The sequence below is a fragment of the Tyto alba genome, unplaced genomic scaffold, assembly GCF_018691265.1.
Source record: "Tyto alba isolate M040663 unplaced genomic scaffold, T.alba_DEE_v4.0 Super-Scaffold_48, whole genome shotgun sequence".
Classification (NCBI taxonomy): Eukaryota; Metazoa; Chordata; class Aves; order Strigiformes; family Tytonidae; genus Tyto; species Tyto alba.
The window spans coordinates 14,882,053-14,904,299 of NW_024881324.1; the positions used below are offsets into that span (position 1 = coordinate 14,882,053).

Sequence of the window (22,247 nt, forward strand, 5' to 3'; positions counted from 1 at the left end):
TTGTAAACATTCTGCACCCACTGCTCAACATTTTTATGGCTTAGTAGAAGAGCTAATAGGAATGTAGAGTAGGCCGCTACATAATCTTTGTGGTGTGGCTGATGGGCTGTCACGTAGGAAGAACAAAGTTGGCAGGTGTCACCTCTTGAGATTGCAGAGGATAGGAGCGGGACTGCGGGGATCTGGGGACACAAAATTAGATAACTGGGTGGGAAAAAACTTCTTGCAGCAGGCTGATGAACAGCACCCTGGTACTAACATCTTTGGAGGCGCATCTGTCCCCCAAGGTGGGGAGTGAATGGGAGAACAGAGAATGAAGACTTGGAATAAAAAATTAAGACGTATCTGCCTACATTTCTTTCTTATGATCTAGAGGGCAACACCCGACATGTCTGCTCTGGCGGTCATTCATGCCCGGAATGTCTCACATGTTACAAAGTTAGAAAGTGAGGGGAAAAAACCAAGAATGTAGAGAAACAATACTCTGTAACACAACAAATGCAACAGGCTAGAAATGTTCAACCCATGGCTGCTATCATACTTACACAATGGTTTTCCCGATGTGCTTAAATGACTTTTCCACAAATTCGCGGACGCTATGGACCTCCCCAGTGGCTATGACAAAGTCCTCGGGCTCATCCGTTTGCAACATCAGCCACATGGCCTGCAGAAACACACACAGAGTCAGATTCAGTGCATGTGTGAGTGGCTTCTTTGGTACATGATATTACTGCGTTTTTGATTTGGAAACAACTACACATATACACACATACCGCAAGCTGGGGAAATTAGCACTTTCCTAACATGGTGACTAGTAACCAGCTCAGTGCAAGTCTGAAAAGAGTTCAATTATTTCTTATTATAGAAAACAATGCTGTATTTGATTTTCAATTTGTTTCACAGCAGGGGTTTCTGCAGGGGAGACTTTAATATGTTTACTTTTGAACACCGAGACTTGGTTTAGAACTCAAGAGCATGGATCCACTTGCTTAAAGAACTGCACAAACTGACAAAGATATGGGGAAAAGAACAAAATTTTGTAATGTTTCAGTCCAGAGTGCTGTTGTCTGCCTGTTATAGAACAATGTCAAACACACTGAATCATGAAAATATGGGTCCTTTTGGCTCTTTGTTTTGTCACGTTTGTTTTGGTCAAGCTGATATTTTAATTAAGAGTAAGTAATTAAAAAGGTAACTAAGAAGATTCAACACTGTGTTTGACCAAATTAATCTGTTTTTTCTGCTGAATATGTGCTGAATGTTACATATTAAATCACTGTAGCAGAAAGTATTTCTTTTGACACAGGAACACAGAAAACACTGGTAGAAAACTGAGACAACCATCAGCATCTCTTTCAGAGAACTGTTTGTGCAGCAGCAAATATCGCAATAGATTTTGAAGCAAAACTTCATGGGATTGTCAACATATTTGCATTTCAGGGGAACAGGTTTACTTCCCACAGCAATGTCTTTCATAGAGTCCCCTCCCACAAACAAGGAACGATGGATGAGCACCATCTCAGAGGGCTAGCCAGCTAGGTCAGCATGAAAACAGATGGAAAAAGAGGCACGCAAAGACATGTGTGACTTGTCTGAGGTATCACGGCAGGTACATTTCAGTTTTCTGAGCAAGACACTGCTCTAGCGACTGGACTATTTGACTGCCTAGGAGCTGTAGGCGGACAGAATAATTATTACTTCAGATCAATCAAAATGATGTAAGCACCTCATTTCCTTTGGAGAGGAAAAGGGAATACCTGTATGGCATGATCCTCATTTAATAAATAACCAGAAAAGGAAAACAAAATAATTCAACTTTCTCTCCATATGGTAAAAAGGACTGTCATCATCTCACAGTGTAATCCACAACGCTATTTGCATTGACCTCTTCACATCAGCTTTAAAGAAAACAACTTTAGTAGGTCCCTTGATGCTAGTGGATACTCTGCAAATCAGATTAATAAAAGCTTTGGGACAGCTCAGTTTCTCTTGGTAAATACCACCTGAAATATTCAATTTTTCCCCCCCATTCTTAATAAATCAGTGTCCCGCATAGCAAGGCGATACATTCCACTGAAATGGTTCTATCTGCAAGTCATTTTTCTTCCCAGTTATTATTTTATGCATCTTCCAAAGTTTTGTCAAGATTTTATTAACATTTTTCTTTTGAACCGTTTTGCTCCTTGAACGTGCGTGGAAGGCTGGGTTTTGGGCAACTGCTGTGTAAGTCCTTGACATTAATTGTGCTTTAGGGATATGACCTGCTGGGCAGGACAATGACAGCAACTTTATTTTTCCTTTTCAGGGTTGAACATCCTAGCCAATGACGCAGAAATACCCGACTGGCTGATGAAACTTCTCTTGTGGGGAGGAGATGTCTTAACTCGTATCTCTCATATGAGTTTTCTTGGAACATTGGGGTTTCCCTGCTGATTTAAGAGGTCACCATAAATCACCAACTCCTATTTCTTCATGACTGAACAAGCTTGCAGGATTCACAGTAGTAGCAGCTTCACAGAAAGGTAAAAGAAATATCTAAGATAAGTAATTGATAGTTCTGGTTCTCCTAGCCTAGTCCCTGATTTCACAGACCTTCAGCTTTCATTAAGCAGCCCAACTGAAAACAGCAAGGTTCCTCATATGAGAAGGCACTATTTGAGTGAATAAGGATTTCCAAGATCAGTCACTCTAGTCAGTCAGAGTCAGAATTCATAGTGGTTCTCCTGACTTTGTATGTTTTCTGTACTTGATGAATTCAAGGTCTTGCCTTTCTTTGTTTGAAATGTACACAGCAGTGTAGAGTAAGCTACATCTGACAGAGATGTAACAATCAAGCCTCATTTATTGGTAAAAATTACCCCCCCACACCCCAGATGCCGTGTAGGTTGATCGAATATGCGGTATTAGCATAAGGACATGTTCTTTACTACGCACTTTTCTAAAGTAGCATTAGTTTGTCTAAATAGAAGCTGGATCAGACTATTTTTTTTTTGCCATCCCTCACTTTTAAACACCTCAGTGTTTTAATTCATTGGACACAATTTTAGTGCAGATGTTTATGCTGAGACATTCAACAATCCAGTGAGTATTTAAAATATTTACACATTAAGTTTGTGTATTAATATAAAATCGCATTGGAAGTTTCTCTTTATTCTAAAACATGCACTACATTGAAGGAGACAGCTACAAAATACTAACAGAAAAAAAGCCTTTGACAATTGGTCCCATCAAGTTTTATGCATTTGGATATATCAATTCTTGTTTACCATTTCAAAGAGCAAGCAACCACCAGCTTTGAAATACAACTTAAACTGCAGTAAATTTCTACAGGATCAACTTAGCAACAATCAAACAATGCAGATAGAATTGCTAAAAGCAATTTTTGCCTCAACTCCTACCAGGAAAGAATGTTTAGATTAATGATTACTTGAGCATCTATCACTGCTGGTTCTTTTATTTTTTCTGGCATTTGCAATTGTTGGCACTTACAATTACCTCAATCAAATCAGGTATGAAAAAAATGAGCATGCTAAAAATTACAAAGCAAGCGATAGTTCTGTTTTGCTTTGAGGAAGGTGACCAAATGCCGTTGCTTTGAATGGGTCTGCATGAACAGTCTGTAAAAAAACACAAAGGCAAGCCAGAAGACAGAAAAATCTTTGAACAAGCTCTGCATTCAAATCTTTATTTCCACAGGTACAGCCTGTGACAACCAATGAGAAATCTGCGTACAAGCAGTAGCTCTATATGCCTTCCCTACAGCAAGTGCCAGGAATGTGCTTCCCCCCACACCAGACTAATAAAGGCCCTTGACCTATCAATTTCTAGGTATTTCCTTTAAAAGTTCATATTGTACCAGACGCTGGGCTGAGAATGAGAGGAAAGGGGGAGATACAGCTCCAGGTTTATTTGTCATTACTGAATGGCTTACTGGTTTTAACAGAGGGGAAAAGCTTTGTTTAAATTTCCACTGAAAGTAATTAATGGTTATTGACTGGCAAATGAAGAACAGGTGACACTCTGAATTAGAAGATAAATGATCTCATGTTCTAGCGTGATAATGGGTTAGTAATTGCTACAAAGCCTCAGCCTAGTGCGTCCCATCATAATGCTAGATCATGTCCAGAACACAAAGGCCTCTGTGTGAGAGGTATTCAGCCGTTCACCTCCCGATACAGCTGCAGAGTGATTTGCTCCATTTATTCTCTGATGGACTGCACAACTGAGGCAAAAGTTCACCCATTCTCACCTTCCTGTTCACATGCTGAACCACATGACCCATGACATGGCTGAACTGGGATAAAAACATTGCCCAGCTTTGGCTCTTGGCAATCTTTTAACCATTGCAAGGTCATATATTTTAGGAATTTTTCTGATGCAGGAATGGAGAATCGTGGATTTTCTTGTATTTCTTTGTAAAGGCTTTTTTGGATGGTCTGACAGCAAGTAAAGAAATAACTTGTGTTTAGTTCTGCCACCCTCTCCCTAATTTTTGCGCAATCCAGTTAACAAAATGTGGGCAAATGTTGAAAAGGAAAACTAGTATGGAAACAATTCAGGCTTCAGCTCTCTTAGAATAAGACTGTTCCTTTAATGGCAAATGTAACAAAACATATTTTTCATATTTGAATTCTTTTTGGCTCTGGTCTAGTGACTCACAAAGTCTAAAGGCAATACGATGTCATTTATATTTAAAGACAGAAACCTAACCGGGGAGAGATACGTAGCAAGTCTAGCAAGCGGACACACTTTTATGATTATGTGGACTAGGATATCTGTTCTGCATGCCTGAACTACAGCCTCTGCCAAAATCTTTCCTCTTTCATCCTTCCCCTTTTCCCTTTTCTGTATATAAACCGCTGCCAGTAGTAAGCACCATTTTCAAGCAACGTTTCCAAAACATGAACCACTCTTCTCCCTGACCAAATTTCTTTGCTCACATAGTGTTTGCACCTGGGCTAGTGAAGGAGAAAACCCAAGCTGGACTAACACAACCCCCATATAGGTACATTCTGTGCATGCCACTGTCGTTATGGTTGTGATATGTCTGCTTGTCTGGAGCATCTGGAGTATGTTGTAGATGTGTTTCACCATTAACTTCCAGTCCAGAAGCCCAGTGAGAAAACATTTATTAACTGGGCTGTCATCCATGGATAACGAAGACTCAGTAGTTGAGGTTATGTTTAACTCTATATATTTGATACTTTTCTTTCACTGTCTGCTCTAGCACTGTATATTGTTAAAATGGGCTTGTAATCAGGTATCTGCCCGTTTAAGAGAAAAAAGAAATACAAATCCAACTTTCTGATACTTCAAAGTACAACTGATGATTTCTGCTCTAGAAATAAAAGATGATTTTTCAAGAGAATGAGTAAAGTCTTTTCTTATGTCTCATCCAATGCAAGACTCAAACCAGATATGACTGAACAGACAAAATGCGATAAATGGAAAATGTTCCTGTTGGTACTAATTACTATTGCCCGGCACCATTACACAGTGTTTTTTTCCAAGCCCTATACTGTCAGAAGAATCTTTTGTACATATTTCTAGGTATTATGCAGAGAACTTCTGACTTTTTTGTATTTGCCACACACACACACACACACACACACACTGAAACCAAATCAGTAAGGTTTACTTTAGGAGATGGAACAGATAGTTGTAGCTTGATGCAGGGTGCATTGTCCGTGTGTTTCAGAGACAAAGAAGCAGAGACTGGTGAACGTCTAGCTCTACTTACTTATCACTTGCGGAGGGCATGGGTTACCTCAAGGCTGTCAACAATTAGGGAGCAATTTCTGACTAAGCCAGAAAACATTACCACCCAGAGGGCCCCAAGAGTACATTATCACCATTTATAGAAATTCTGCCTTTACAATATTCCATATTCTATTGTCTAGAAGTGGGCAGAAGAATTCAGTGGGTTGGACATGGTACTCTCCAGTGATCCCAAACCTAGCTGTCCTGCTGGGGTCACCACTGAGAAGGAGAATTGAGCATTTTGGGCCAAAGCATGATGAGCCTTTACAGTGATGTGGCAGCAAAGGAGAGCCTTTTCCCCATATGGCGAGCACAAAGGGCTGGCATGACTGCTGTTCCTGCATGCATCATGAGGGACTGTTCCCTTTGTGACACAAAAGACAGGGCTATTGTATCACTTCCCCCTCTGCATTGTCCCAACTCAGTTGCACTGGCATGGAAAGAAGCTGCTCGGCATCTTCTGCGCTGCGCGACGTGGGGAGATGTCATGCCCACGCACTTCCTGCCTGCCTGGATGTGAAGCAGTTCCAGATGCCATCACCCGGCTCCTCCTGACACAACCCAGCTGACTGGCTGTGGTTTCTTAAGCTGATGTAGAAATGACCACAATTGATGATCGTGTCCTAGAAAAGTGAGACTGGGGACATCGACTCAGAGCTCTGAACACAGACTGCCTTCCAGTTTATCTATTTATGTACTTCTGGAGGGGCAGGGAAGGCAGAAAAGGTGCTATGCCGTCTGAGTCACCCACATCTAATTGACTTCTGCAACTGTTAAAAGCGTAGGTGTGTACTGGGTGTACCTGGTAGGCATGAGAGTGTGTTATATAAGGAGATTATATAAAGAGACAGTGAAACATACATATAATACACAACAGAGGGGAAAAAATCTCCTTACGCATGTTCTGCACACAATAGGGACACAGCACCCATGTCTGAAAGACACTAATGAAGCTCAAGTGCAGCAAAAAAAAATCTTGCGATCAGGGTAAAGTGTAAGCTGCCTCTGCCTGAAAGCCAACAGAAAAAGCATTGAGTATGATCCCATGCTCCCTGCCACAATGGGAGTTCAGTCTAAGTAATGACTATTGCTTTAGTGCTTGTTTCTGATGATGTTATAAGGCAGGGCAAGTATGGCAGGGAGACTCTTGCCAAAGAAAACCACAGGGATGTGCTGCCAGGCACGCTGATACTCCCAAGAAGCCAGTGACAGCAGGAACATGGAAGCATGCATAATGAATGTGCGCCTATGCTTTTTTTCCCCTAAAATGCAACCCTTCCTCCTCAGTTACTTAAAAAGTAAGGGTGCACACCTAATAAGCAGGAACCTTACTATGCTGCTACAGTTTGCTTTTGAAAGGCAAACTGAAGTTCATGACTGAGGCCATTGTCTATTATTGCAACAAAAAGTGAAACTTTTCACAAGCTCAACCGTCTCTCGAAACCTAGAGCAAAAGAAGTACTGCCCAAGAAGTGCAGGACACATGCCTCTTCCTTACCCTTGAAGAGTGGTTATCCTATTTTCTCAGATCACTAAAAATCACAGTGTTGGTGCAAGATCTTTTGCTCAAGGAACCTCCATTCATGCAAAACCCCTTCTGAACACCATTTAAGAATCTATCAGATCTCATCAGTTTAAATACATTTTGATATACTTCTTCCCTAACAGTGTAATGCTGAACATAAGGACTCCAATGTCTGTGTACAAAGCTTTTCCTTTAGCGTTGTCTTTTCTACTCACGCAGAGGAAACACTGAGTACTTATGACATGGCTGCTGCTTCCATTTAGAAAAGCAATGTTTGCAAACCATAGACAGTTACATCACTGACAGAAAAGGTATAAAATGAGAACAGATTCAAGATAAAACCATTTTCCTCTGAGAGGAAAACCACATCATTTGACAAAAAACAATGGCAAATTTACCTTAAGAATCCCAAGAAAGTAAACAAACAACAAAAATCACTTTTAACAATATACATATCAGAAGTCTCCTAGGGTATAGTTACAGAGATAATATGTCGGGACTTATTTTATCAACTTTCTCACAGATTTTGAAAATTACAGTTGATAAATTGCCACAGAAGCAATTTGAAGTATGCTTGCTGATTTAGTCAAATCCTACGGTTTGGTTATAGATGTGAACTTGTTCAGAGCTGAACTGTGTTCAGATCCATGATCTTTTTCTTTCAAGTTAAGAGAATAGTTGATATATTTAAAGATAATAATCCAACAATTATGAACTTACTAAGATAATAAAATACCTGATAATCTTTGTGGAGCATCTTGAATGAAAACAATATCAATGTCTTCTGAAACAAAAGCCCTCACATCTGTGGGGAATACTAGGAAATACTATCTAACTTTTCTCTTGTAAGCAGATAGGCCAATTGTTTTACAGATCTCAGGGAGGACTCATGAAACTTTAGTAGGCAGTTTTATTAAGAAAAACCACAAGAATTATAATTCAGATAAACCTTTAAAGGTCAACCTTCCCTGTTAACGTAACACGATGTTTCTCACATGCACCTCCGTTGAACACAAAGTTCTCATTGTGTTATCTAGATTACTGCTTCTTTTATTTTTTTTTTCCCCTGTGTCACTGAGTGTCAAAATATTGTTCTTTCAATACATGGAAGTATTTGTATACAGTTTTATAACTGATCTTTAGTTGCTAGCTGGAGGCAAAAAAGAAACAGTGAAGCTGCTTGTTGGGAAACCTCACCAACAATGAAAATTAATATAGTCCTTTTTTCCTGCCAAAAAAATTTGGACAGATTTTTAGGTCCACAATGGTTTGTTTATTCTTCAAATGGTTAAATTGGAAGTGACATGTGTGACACAAAGTAATTTAAATGAAAAGATACAGAAAGGATGCATATATGCTATGTTTCTTTCATTTTAATTTTGGAGGATATTATCACAATTGATAAAAGAAGGGTGCCTTAAATTCTGTTTAAGAAAAAAGGGAAAGAAACTCAAAGGTAAACAGAGAAAAATGAGAAAAATTTGAATTACAGAAAGTACGTGTAAGTTTTAAGCACTCATATTTGTATTACCTAGAAAAGACTATAGAACAAATACATGCTTCCCAGGCTCCACCTAGCAGACAATTCTGAAAGATATTTGACCCACTTCCCCCCCCCTTTTTTTTCCCTTCCAGAATTAATTTTCCCTGCTATTTTTACATGAATGAAAGACAAAATACCTCTTCACAAAGAAGCAGACTCCCATTTGACAGGATTACTCACTGCTAAAGTAAAGGGTTGTACCCAGGTTGCGGTGAGGGCAGAGCACTTTTAGGGCCCCATGCCAGGAAGGACTGGTTGGGGCCACGATCTAACCACAAGAAAACAGACTAGGCTTTCAAGGCAAGGACTGGCATGTTTACTGGAGCAAAACAACCAGCCCCCAAATAATGATCACAATGTAGATACTGATCACAAAATGTTTACAGTGCAACGTTTGACTATAAAAAGATCCTGGTTCGTGCTTCTGACACCTGTTTGCCTCCTATTTCTCTCCTGGATTGCTCAGACACTTACGGCTGAGCACAAGCTGACATGCGCCTTTTGACGGGGATCCGAGGAGCAGCATGATCTATGGATAGAAGTACTACTGATCTCCATGCAATCAAAAATGCTGTTATCTATACCATGATCCAGGCGATTACTTTCTCTCTCCAAATCTTCATTTCCTGTCCTCCCATTTGTGAACATTGCCTCTTCAGCCTGCCAGCTTCTCCACTCAAGGTTTGTAGGTCTGCAGGGATCTGCCCAGTGCCTATCCAGAAGACAGCCCTGACTCAGGTTAAACCGCTAGTAGTACCATAAAAAAGTGCTAAGAGCAGCAGAGAACTGCCAGAGCACAGGCAGATAGGCTCAGAGATAATAAATCAGTACTTTATAATGTTTATACATGTTTGAGAGTATAATTGGGAAGGAAGAGGAGAAAGCTTTTAAGATAGCAAAAGTAACAAAGCAAGAGCACTGAGATAAAATTTATGAACAGTGTTATTTTTAAAAGCAAAATAGGGAGAGTGAGGTAATAACATAAAATTATCCTGAATTCTATTTTATAATTTACATTCTTCCCCTAGATTTACAGAATTCTTGTTTCATGCTTTTGAACACTAAGGCATTTTCTCCTCAGACTGCTACCGGTTTCCAAATGATGTTACACGTTTCTTATAAAATCAGAGTTAACCTTCTCTGAATAATTTGTGTAAATAATGAGCGTGCAACCTTTAACATATCATTTAAACTTAATCTGCTGATTTCATTCCAGTTTTCAGTCCATTGGAGTTGGAAGTAAAAAAAAGATTTTCACCATCACGTCATCATTCCTTATGAGACAGTGTTAAAAATGCACACTAAGCAGTTTTACTAACTATAAAAGGTAAAAAGTCACCTGAAAAAGTATCAAGATGCTAAAGTAATCCCTTTCCTGGTTCCGTGGAACCTTTTCCTTTACCAGAACTCAGGTGACAACATTTTGGAATTTGATGCTAAATTCTCGCGGTTGAGTACAGACAGAGACAAGAGCACAACCTTGATGCCTCGGGGATACGGTAATGCAATACAGAGGGATTTATTTTCCTTTTTATTTTTACCTCATGTCATAAGTTCAATTTTAGGCCAACAGTACCCAAAACCACCACCATGTGATACAGCAGCTTATGCAAAGAGTCTGGTGGTTTTAACTCAAGCCCTAGGACAGAGGGATCTGCCTCACAGATTCGCTGCCACTGCATTAGTGTTACTGTTGCTCTGACCAAGTTTCTGCATGCTCAGGGTCGGATACCAGCTCATGGTCTACTCCATCTCAAATTGGGGCATGGGACTTTCAGGAGAAAAAGTAAATCGTGAAACAGTCCCCCAAACCAAAGGACATATTTTAGAAGTCTGGTTGTGCAGTGCAGATATGAAAAGGCAATAAGAAGATTTCTTTTAAGCACGCTCAAAAATACATTTGGAGGGCACTTCACATTAGCCTTCTCTTGGCTTGTTCTGGTCATTCTGATTCCACTGTCATTAGTAATTACTACTTCTGCAGCCGTGGTTAGTTGTACCGAATCCTAAGTCAGGGAAATGCAAGGGTCTGCATTAAAACCGTAGATATGGCTGCTCTCCATGGGCTAGTGTCAAAATGGAATAGAAAATTTTATTCAGTTTGTTCCCAGCAGTAAATACAGTCCTGGCATCCTGGATAAATCCTTCACATAACAGCATGTGTTCTTTTATGCACCCTGGGAGCGATTCTATTTAAAGCCATGGAATTGTGGGTGTGAGACTGTAAGCACATCCACTTACCCAAAACAAAATTAAAACCTGTCTTATATTAGAGTCAGGAGAGCTGTTACGAAAAATGCAAACCATATGAAGTTTTAAGTATACTTATGTTTTTTATCTGTCTCTGTGTAGCATATACAATTGACTTTCACTGCCTGAGATGAAGTGCTGACAAGTGTTTTACCATATTATTACAGAATACCCCAGTAGCATTATCACACTTCAACTTTTGCTTGCAATAAATCTCTGGTACATGCACGTCAGAAGTCATTGCTCATATCACATCCAGACAAAGTAAGGGCCCTCCCTCCCCAGTGGACATGAATGAGACTCTACACACACTAGGTATTCTGCCATTAAGGCTGGAATAACCCCCACAGGCCAGACACTGGGAACAATGTTCCCACAAGCATTAGTTGGTGAGGGCCAGAGGTCTGTTTTCAGGCAAATAACAGTGGCATAGGCATGAGTAATTGTAGAACACAATGGATTTATCACCACAATGACATTATCATCCCTTATGTGCTGGTTTCCATGTGCAAGTCTCTAGTTTGGGTTTGTTTTTTTTTTTTTTCCTTCTCAGAGATTTATAAGTCAACTGTTGAAACATATTTCACATAAACACAGTTCTCTGCTCTGTGCATATATATATATTTTAATAGCTATACTATAAACTATGATTTGATTGCATGGATCCAGCTTTAGGTCCCTCCTGTTTATTGGTTTCAGTTTGGTCAAAGTAAATGATGAGCAGACACCATCTCTAGTGTCCCAGTCTCAGTGGTGACAATGACTCTCTTTGTGGCCTTGACTAAAGCATTTAATCTTACCTCCTAAATTTTCCCATCTGTGAACCTGGAGTGATAATATTTATGCAGCTAGAGTGCAGTAAGAAAGTTAAGGGTAGCACAGACATTGCATGATGAAGTGCATTATTTGTTGTAGAATTAGATGCTTTTGCTTGTACTTTTATAGTAAAAAATGGGAGGGTATTTTCCCCTCTAAAGGTGTGAATACAAACATTCTTCTTTAATAATGACTAGTTTTGGACTAATTAAAAAATGAACTGAAAAAGAAAGGAACCCATGAGAGCACACAGAAATTATTGTTAGATCACACATTCCAAAACTCAATGAAATAAAAGTTTCTTGAGATATTGCACATTACCGTAGTGATGCAAGAGATAAGTGAGGTAACTACTCAGGCAATCAAGATACTAATAAGCAAGCTACAGTGGTTTCTTGGTGTCTTCTTCTCCCTTGCCTAACCTTCAGCAAATTTATTTATTTCCCCTTTTGCACAATAAATGAGGGAAACCTGAAAATAAATTAGTTGAATCTTTTTCCATAGGAATGAGTTTCATCCTGCAAACGGTGCCTGATTCTGACTTCACATGAGATTATTTTCATTATTTTCTACAGCCTGTCAATGTAAAAGTGAGGAAGGTGGGACCTGTAGTTCATGTTGGTGTTAGTAACTCTCTGACACTGCAGCATTTTCTGCATCAGACCCAAGAAGTGGCTGTAAATCCAAGTAGGAAACAAGCTATTGTTTCACCATTTGATGCAACAACTAAACTTATTATTAAACCTCCTCACTTAGTACTCTTCCCCTTTCCAGCACAGAGAAAATGACTGAAGCATGAGACCATGTGGGAAGGAAAGGGAATAAAACCATCTAGCTGCACATCCCAGAGAAACATCTAAAGCCTGAGACCGCTGCAGTCAGACCTCCCTCGAATCCTGCTCTCTCTAGCTGCCACCTCTCCTCAGTCCCCATGCTGACCCCCTGAATCAAGCCAGATGCGACTGGCGGAGACATGTCAAGGAAGTGCTGAAAAGGTGACTTGGGTCTCTGGCAGCTAGTCTGGAGCTCGTTTCTATGCGAAATCTCTGGGGGCTGCTGCTTTGCAATTTCTCAGGAATGTTTAATTCTCCTCATCCCTTTGCTGAGTCTCTCTGGAGAGGTCACGGAGGCCTGTGACATCCCTGGAGGGCACTGCCTAACTAAATTAGCATGAGATAACTTTGGACTCTCTTCCAAACAAGAAAATACAAGGGAGAGAATTTCATTAAAAGCAGAAGACTAGGTGATCCAAGTTAATCCCAGCCCAGAGCTGCTGCAGAAATGTTCTCTGTTTATATTTTGACTTTACTCTCAGTTACAGAGTTCACTGACTATAATGGAAGCTGTGTTAAGTGCACAACTTGACCTCAGTTGACCAAATCTTAGTTTCATAATAAAGACAAAAAGTGGGTTTGGCGGCTCTAAAAGGTTTGATTAGTCGCTGTTTTGCCTGTTTGCATGTGACTATGTAGGGAGCTGAGTAAATGGTAAAAGATAAACACTGATGTAATCAGGAAACATGAACTCTTTAATATGCAACAGTATTATAATTCATACATATATGTGTGTAGGCTTAGCGTTCATTAGCAAAGAAAATATGACCAAGTCCCAGACTTGCATTTTTTTTTAAGACCTGTGTGCACAAAATTCTGTTTAGGTTCCTTCAGTGGATGAAGGAAAAAAAAAAACCCAAAACCTATCTCAGGAGGTAAAAAGACAATTTAGAGGGAGGGAACGCAAACATCTGCACACACTTCTGCAATAGCACATTTCCCAGACAACTCAAGGGCAGTGTAGGACACAAAGGTAGCTCAACACACCCAGCAATATCCCACCTCAGCTTCCAGCAGTGAGAGAATTATAGCAAACACCACACCAAAAACCTCCAAAACAAGGATCTGATTCTCCGTACACAAACAGGATGGGGAGCGAATTAGAAATTTTTCACTGGGGCTGAAGTTAAAATAGCTGACTTCAGGGCAACAGCAGATGACACAGAATGTACCAAACCCCCTCATTGCCTGAGCTTGATCTATTGGAATAACTGGGTTGGTGAGACCCAGGAATTCTCACTTCAAAGTATTACTAAAGATATTAGTATTAATAAAATGAGAACACCTAACTTAGTGCAATATGAATGAAAACCATATTATTCTTACAGACCTGAGATTAGAAAGTGAAATCTTACTTTATTAACTGCTGTTTATAAGCCAGTCCTGTGTAACAGTATGTTTTGGATATACTGGGACAAATACTCTTCCTTCTGAGAAGACAAGAAGAAAAGGCACAAAAGTTCATGCAGTTCACATTAAGGACAACCCAATGTTCCCCCTCCCTTCAGGAAGGAAATATTAGCATGGCCCCTTAGCTACACTCTGAGGGCAGTGATCTGCTGGGAAACATGACTTCAGGTTGGCAGATCTTGGGGCACCAACAGGCTAGACTAGGCTTCTTATTCCTGTCATAACTGTCTCCTTTTCACAGGAGGACTGCTGCTTTGCCATAGGTGCCCTTGGGTTTGTACGTGCATGGTAAAAATCAAAGCAAATTTTCCTGCTGAGCTTTTCCGGAAGAACTGAGTGTCTGTTTGGTAGGTGCTTTGTCTAGTCTTCCTCAGAAAGTCCAAGAGATGTACCAAAGGAGAAAGTTATTCCAGCATGGGAGAGAGACTGGAGAAAATGCATGAAAATCAACTCTTCCTTCCACAGTGAATACTCCTTCCCCCTCCCTAAAGCTTGTTTCATTACCAAAATCATACCCTGAAATCAGGCATGTGGGCCCAAATCCTGTCCCCCCGGAGTTAGTCAAATCTGCTATAGACTCCTGTGAGGATGGAATTTCATTCAGAATGTAGGAGCCTGTCATGGCCAAAGGCGAAAAAAAAGGGTGTTTTCCACACAGGATCTGCTTTTCTACTTTTGTGCCCCTCGGGAAACTGGTGCAATTAGATCCCTATTATTATATACTGGAAGGGCACATTTGGCACTGCATGTGAGTTTATGTACTTTAAAAAGTTTACATACTTAAAAAACAGAGGGAAATTTTAAATATAAGTTATTTTCTTTCAAACACCAGAGTTTATATATAAACAGTTCAGAACTGCTATAGTCTGGTAAGTAAATAATTAGGAAAAAAAAATGTATGTGAAATATACGATAAGCTGTCAGAGAAAGATTGCTAAGTAAGATTCTTCCCCCTTTTTAATGCCAAACCAAGAGATAACAATTCATAATCGTGTCCAAAAAAATAATAAAACTAACTTCAAATATCTGAATGAGAACCATAAGGAAGGAGACCTAAATTTATAGCTATAGGCTTTTGTCTGTATTGCAGGGCTTTCTGGAAAGGTGCAAATAGGAAAATTAATCCAAACAAACCAAAGGTGTGATCTCAATAAATCTACTTACAACTGCATTAAAGGAATCCTTTGTCAGAATGAAAGTCCTTCCTTTTAACTACCTAAATTTCAGGGCACTTCAGTCCTGAATACAAGGCCACATTGGGGTTTAATGCAACTGAACTGATGTACTTTATAATTTAATCCAGGCTGATTTTCCTGCACCAGACCCATCAGTGTACCACACTGCAAAGAACAACATGCATGGTGAGAGATAGACTCTTGGAGTTCTTACTATAAACACTGAATTTTCTAGGTTTTATTTTCATCTAACGGCAGCTCAGCTTGTGTTCTGCTTCCCTAGAAGCATACTTTCTCCTCCATGAGTTTTAACTGGATACATTAGTCTGCATTGCCCCAAACCATCAGCAATGGTATTTTGAAGTATTTATCAAATAATCTGTTTTGTCTCCTGAGAAAACAGCAAGTCAATGGTGAAAAAATCCTTGCTTTTTTCAAATGCAGCGTGCACAGAAAGCCATGCATGCACACTATGTATCCATCCTTTTATGTCATATACATATCCTGGTATGTCAATTAGTCTGTAATATGCTTTCAGATATTTCTGGATAAATGTACCACAGAAGCCTAAATCATTTTCATCATATGTGAGTTTTTATATGCCTTACCAGAACAGACCTAGACAGTGAGGAAGGATTTTGTCTTTATGTCGCAGGGCAAGAAAGGAAGATGCCTTTTTTCCTATTCCCCCAGCAATTCAGTGCCTGGAGGAGCAACAGGAAAGAGACCATGGTGACCCCTCTGAACTTATGGAAGCAGCTGCCAGCTCAGCAGGAGGAGCATTGCTGATGGACTGTAGTATCTACAAGCTGGAAGAAGCCTTTAAGCCAGTTCTCTCTCTCACTCTCCTTACATCCTCTACTCCTAAATTATACAAATGGAAGAGCAAGAGAAGACTTTCAGAAACCTCAGGAGTCAGCTTGTTATTAGACTGGACAAAGAAGTTGCCAAGTTAAAGTTTCCAGTTATCCATACAAAATCAAAACAATGTAATTGCTGTATTGAGCAAGCAAGGCATAACTTTGTTTAAGATATGATTTATGTATTATTTCAACCTTCTCAAACACTTTGTCTTTTGGCATATTAATGTTCTTTCTCAATTTAAACTTCTAAAAAAATACTTAAACTTCTAAAAAAAAATTAAACTTGGCAGATATGAAACAAACCTATGCCTCATATGTAGAGAAAAATATAACACAAAAGGAAAATGCTGACTTCTCTAATTCTAATGGTACCTTTGAAAGTCTGCTAGCCAGTTATCACAATGGAGTTCAGCAACAACTTATTTCCTCTAAGCTTGAGAAAATGAAGTTATTAAAAGAATGAGAAGAAAAATAAGCAGAGATGGTGCGAGGAATTTTTTTTTTTTTTAAGATTACAAGTATGAGAATGTCAGGGAAACCAGAACACAGCAGAAAACCTGATCCTGAACACTTTAATACACACATTTAACATCAGGCATCATAGGGGTCAGATGCACATATACCTGGGGGAAATGCATACGTGTTCTCGTTATACCAACACCGCACAGAGATGCCACACGACACTGAATCATGACAGCTGGTGAGTTAAGGTTTCTTTTTGTTTTCCCTGTTGTGAAACCAATGTAAATGTATCATTTTAAGACTCTGTTAGAGAGCATTAAGAGAAAGCGCTTGATTTGTGATGTGATAAGAGCACACAGGGAACTCGCTATCCTGGCTCAGCTACACAAGGCAATGCAATAGGCCACAATACCTTGTACATGTAAAGCACTCCTAAGTGCCTGTTCTTTTGTGTTTGTTTCTGTGGTTTTTATGTTGCTTCATTTTTTTGTTTGTTTGTTTGTCTTTTGTTGTTGTTTTTGTTTTGTTCTGTTTTTGTTTTTTGTTTTTTTTTTTTTTTTTTACAGCCCAAAATCTAGGAGACTCAAGCACAGGCCCTGGTTTGGCAAATACTTCAAAATATAGGGTCTATACCAAACAGGACTCTGGCCAGAGGCTTCATCAAACTCAAACCTCTGAAGAAGTTTAAGCTCTGCAGTTAAATGAAAGAGCTGATATGGGGCTCAAAGCAAAAGGCAGAAGCAGAGGGAGGGGGAGGAGAGAAGAACATTTTCTGGCATCTGACCCAGGTTTAAAACTGTGTTTCATTTTCTTAAACAAAACCAAAACACTCCTCCAACTTCGGGAAATCCCTAGAAAAACAACAGAAAACATTGTTTCAGAAAGCAATTATGGTAGCTAAAATGACACATCATTTATGAATGGAAGTACTTAGAAGAGAGTAAACTAATTCTTAAGGACAATAGCAAACATGCACTGGACCCAAATTTGCTGTTTCCTTGGCACTGTTACATTGGCAATTCAACTACTCAGGATTTGCACTACTATAACAAAAAGCAGAGCCAAGCCCATTATTTCCATCAGTGACAAACTGCGCAAAAGTCTTAATAAAACCACAGAATGAATGATTTAATCAGTAAATGAAAATATAGATTGATCAGAAAATTCCTAATAGCACTAAGGGTAGTAGTATTAATAATAATAATGATAATGATGTGGCCATACATTCAGCTTCAAAACGATGTCTCGGTCCATCAAGTCAAGAATTTTACAGTTATCCTGTTAAATGATATCTACAAAAGCATAAAGGCTCAACAACTGAAGACGTACTATGCAAAACTCCTGTTGTTAATTAGTAAATTTACAAAGGCTAATGAGTCCATATTAATAGCATACCAATAGTACTGATCTGGAAATCAAAATAGAAGCCACTAAAATTCAACCAGTTCGCAAGTCACACTTAAGATTGTACGTTGTAATGAAAAACCCATTCTTTAGTACCTGGTAAAAGTAACGTGTTTGTTTATCATTAAGGTCAAATTTAAGGCTTTCCATGCTGTCACTTTTAAGCACTCCAGTTTTAAAAGACGATAAATACTTCAAACTGCATTTCCCCCAGTCACCTTTACAGTCAACCAAATTCACAATAAAAAACTTTTCCTTTCCTCTTACATATTTAGTGTAAAACAGACACATCTCACTAGATTTTTAGTCTTGTTTACTGAGGAAACAAGGCTTATGCACTTTACATGTACACAGTTGTGTGTCCAATAACTCCTGCTTTCCTACTGTACTTACTTTGATCAAAATTGTCAAAGGGACAGCAGTACCAAAAATATTAAATTACTGCAGGTCTTGCTGAAATAGGAGTTGTCACGGGGAGAGATACCCTGTCAGAACACCAAGGGAATGGCCAAGCCTGAATGTAACTGCTACTAGGTACCAGGGAATGCACAGAGGAAGGACCTATTGCAAAGGCTTAGAATGCATGGGAAACTTCAGGCAGAGGTTGCAGCTCATTAGATACTAGAGACCCAACCATGTGTTATAAAACTAATGGCTTGCTTACAGAACTACATCTTCAAAAAACAAAGTTCAGAATTGCCACTCTGAAGAAAAATTTACTGTGCAGGAACAAGGTCTTTGTGTTTTTTGTTTTTGTGGTTTTTTTTTGTTTTTTTTTTTATTTTTTTTATTTCATTTTAAACGCTGTTGGCTGACTTAAAAACTAACACATAATAATTACAGACGGACAGGCTAAGGTTTGCTCAACACACCTGAGCAGCAGTATGAAATTTTGTGTGAGTTTCCCCACCAGCTGCTCCTATCCTACCAAGGCAAGTTCATGGGATGCTGGCAGCTAAACACTTTGCCCCTTCCAGTCAGCTGGATACTGCAGCACCCATGTCCCAGTAAGCAGATTAACCTGGCAGACCATGGCTGGTCTAGAGAGCCACACCAACAGCAAATTACTTCCTGCCAGGAGTAAGGTTTAAACCAGGAAACATGCTGCTGTGTTGTCATTGCAGGGCATTCCCAGGTCTTCTGACAGCATCTGCTTGCTTGCCCCTAATTCGAGGCAGCACCATGCATCGATGGTGTACCCCCAAATATGACATGAGGGGGGCGCCTAGTTCTCTGCTTTTCTAAGTGGATTGACATACAGAAGTTTGATCAAGGAGATGAGAAAATGTAAACAACAAAATGTAGCCAGTTCAAACCGTTTTTAATTTCCTAGCACTCTCTGATGAAATTGGTTCAGAGAGACTACTTCCCTTGCACTGCCCACCTCAGCCCAGATGTACAGAAAACTCTCAGTGACAGCAGTCCTACAGGTTGTACCCACGGCTCTGACTGTAGTAGCTTAGTTGGACAGTGGGAGCCTATAACATCCTTCTACCATGAAGGGAGAATAAATATCTGCCAAAGTCCCAAATAAGTTGTCATCAAGGTACTTGTCTTGGATCAGCCCTGATCTCATCAGCAGGCACTGCTGCTCAAATGAAACACAAATTCCTTGTACATATGCCAAGACATTTCATCCCTTAATTGAAGTAAAAATGTCTGTATATGAAGGTCTCTAAAGGAAGCCATTCTTTCATTGTGTAATCCCAACATACTCCTTTCTGAACACATCTTCGGTCATGACTCAGGCCCAGGAATGCCACTGAGGAAGAAGAAGGATGTACCACAGCACAAACACTTGCTAATCTAGCCAGATTACTGTGGGCTATTGGGCAGGTGGCTAGAGACAGAGAAATGTCTGAGAGTATATCCTGTCTTTGGGGTAACAGGAAGCTGGCAGATCTTTTATTTTATATCACATTGTGGTATCTATCAAAATCCCTTTACAAATTTTACAGTTAGATACTATACAATATTTTACCATACATCAACAATGTAAAGAGAAAGTATTTATAGCTTTGTGGAACAGTAAGCTATATTAGTCCTACGAAAAGCATGAAGCCATCATCTTTCCAAAATAATTTCACAGGTAGTATCATAAGTATTTTTCTTCAGATGTTGTCTGTGTGTGTTCAGTTTGCAGCTCCATGCCATTGGAGGCATATAGATGTACTCGCCTTTTGGTAAATACTATGTAAATTTGTTCCTATGATTACAGCACTTGCTAAAATGAGCATAATAATTAGGATGCAATCCTTACTTTATGAATTTTCCATAGTAGGTTTGATGCTCCAAGATAAATCTCCAGTTCATCGAAATAGTTGTGCATATGCTTAATTTTAAACATACTCTTACTCCACCACAATTAAGCAAAAGACTTAAGTACATGCTTGTTGCTTGAAGGAGTTTAAATCTGTTGACTTTAATTAGATTTATGTCCAGACTGAAGTTCTTCCCTGAATTGAGGCCTGTGAAGTACAGTGTTTTGAAAGAGGAAGTACTGAATGAAAACTGAGAGAGCCTATTCAGATTATCATTTTAATATGAAATAATGCTTTATATTTTCACATGCTCCGTATGCAATAGTTATTTAAGGCCTACATCATCATCATCCATAAAGAAGATAGTAAATGCTTTTACTTTATATTATCTGACTCCATTGTAAAAAATCTCACACTTACATCAAGCCTCATAAATAGCAATTCAAACTACAAAAAGCAAAATCTTTTCCTTGTGAATTAGTCCTGGGAGAAGAGACAGAAATGCTGTTATAGGTAAAATCACATGCTCCTTACACAGTTACTTATGGCATTTCAGGACAATGTCTTTATGGACATATGCATATACTTTAAATGGTTTGGTGGTAACTTTTCTAAGTACATACTGTATTAAGTCTTAAAATTTTTTTTCTAAAAAAATCTTCTAAATAATGATCAGTGAAGCAACCTCCATAAAAGAACTAAATACTAATCATAATTTGAAATTAGACAGACAGGAAATTGACACACCCTACATTAGTGAATGCATCCAGGTCCCATGGTAGTCTTTACAGCGAGTTTAGATTGTCTATGGGAAATGAAATCATGTGCCAAAGGCCAAGTAAACCCAAAATTAAAATTCACAGTAATGTCTCCCAGTTGCATTCATAATCCTGCTTATTACCTCTTACATCATTATAAAGTGTTCTCCAGAATAAAACAACCCACTGCTGTGTTATGTATACCACTGATATGCTATAGGCTGTCCAAGTTCTGCTCCAAGGGCCAAATATCACCTACTCAGTTTTAAAAATTGTGATCAAGGTCATCATTCATGTCTATGTGGTGGTTAAAATCTGGGATACTGCATGCCTTGGAATTATCTGCTGCTAATTCCCAGGCTCGTTTTATCACAAGCCCTCTAATTCACTTTTAGATACTATATTCCATACAATGACGACAGCAACTACGATCTACATGCTATTATGGAAATAACGAGTGGCTCTTCAATTCCCAGAAAGTTATCACTGCAATTACTTGTTGTGATGTTTCTGGACAGTGTCTTCATGGACACATGCATATATTTTAAATGGTTTGGTGCTAGCTTTTCTTTTACATGGATTTGTAATACCTACCATCTTTCCAAAATTCATATGCAGTGGTCTCAATTCCCTTCACTGTTTTTTGCAAGGATGGGAATTAGAAACTGTGATGACCTGTTGAAATCACTCACTCAAGAAATTAAACCAAACAATAAAACTAAGTAGCCTAAATATTGTTTAGCAGCAATGTGGCACCTGCAATCCATTACTGAAAGAAGAACTCAGTACCATAAAATATAGTGATCAAGTTTTCAGATAGTGCAAAAGATGTTAGTGGAGAATGAAAACAGAGTAAGTTTATTTTCTTCTGGCTTCTAACTTCATTTAGATTTTGTAGTTGGCAGCATGTCAGGACCAACAGGCTTCCGGCAGGAGATCATTATTTTAAAACATTAACTCCCATGTTAATGTTTGATTTTGCTAATGTTTAAATTGGGATATATTTCTGAGTAGGAGAATGGAGAAGAAAAAAGATCACACACAATGCTTTTTCTCCAGTAAAAGTAGTCAGAGGTGGGTTACAGGAAAAAAAAAAAAAAAAAACAAACACAAAAAAACCCTAACAAAACACCCAAACCTGATTTCTTCCTTTATAAGAGACAATTGCTGGTATGACAATCAACCCC

General features: G+C 39.0%; 1 protein-coding gene across 1 annotated transcript in view; it reads right to left on the reverse strand.

Annotated features, from left to right (window-relative positions):
- GMDS (GDP-mannose 4,6-dehydratase) overlaps positions 1-22,247 on the reverse strand; it is a 427,214-nt gene that overhangs the window by 82,938 nt on the left and 322,029 nt on the right. Inside the window, exon 8 of the mRNA XM_032991929.2 lies at positions 546-664. Within this exon, the coding sequence (XP_032847820.2) occupies positions 546-664 (119 nt within the window). The remainder of the gene's footprint in view (positions 1-545; positions 665-22,247) is intronic.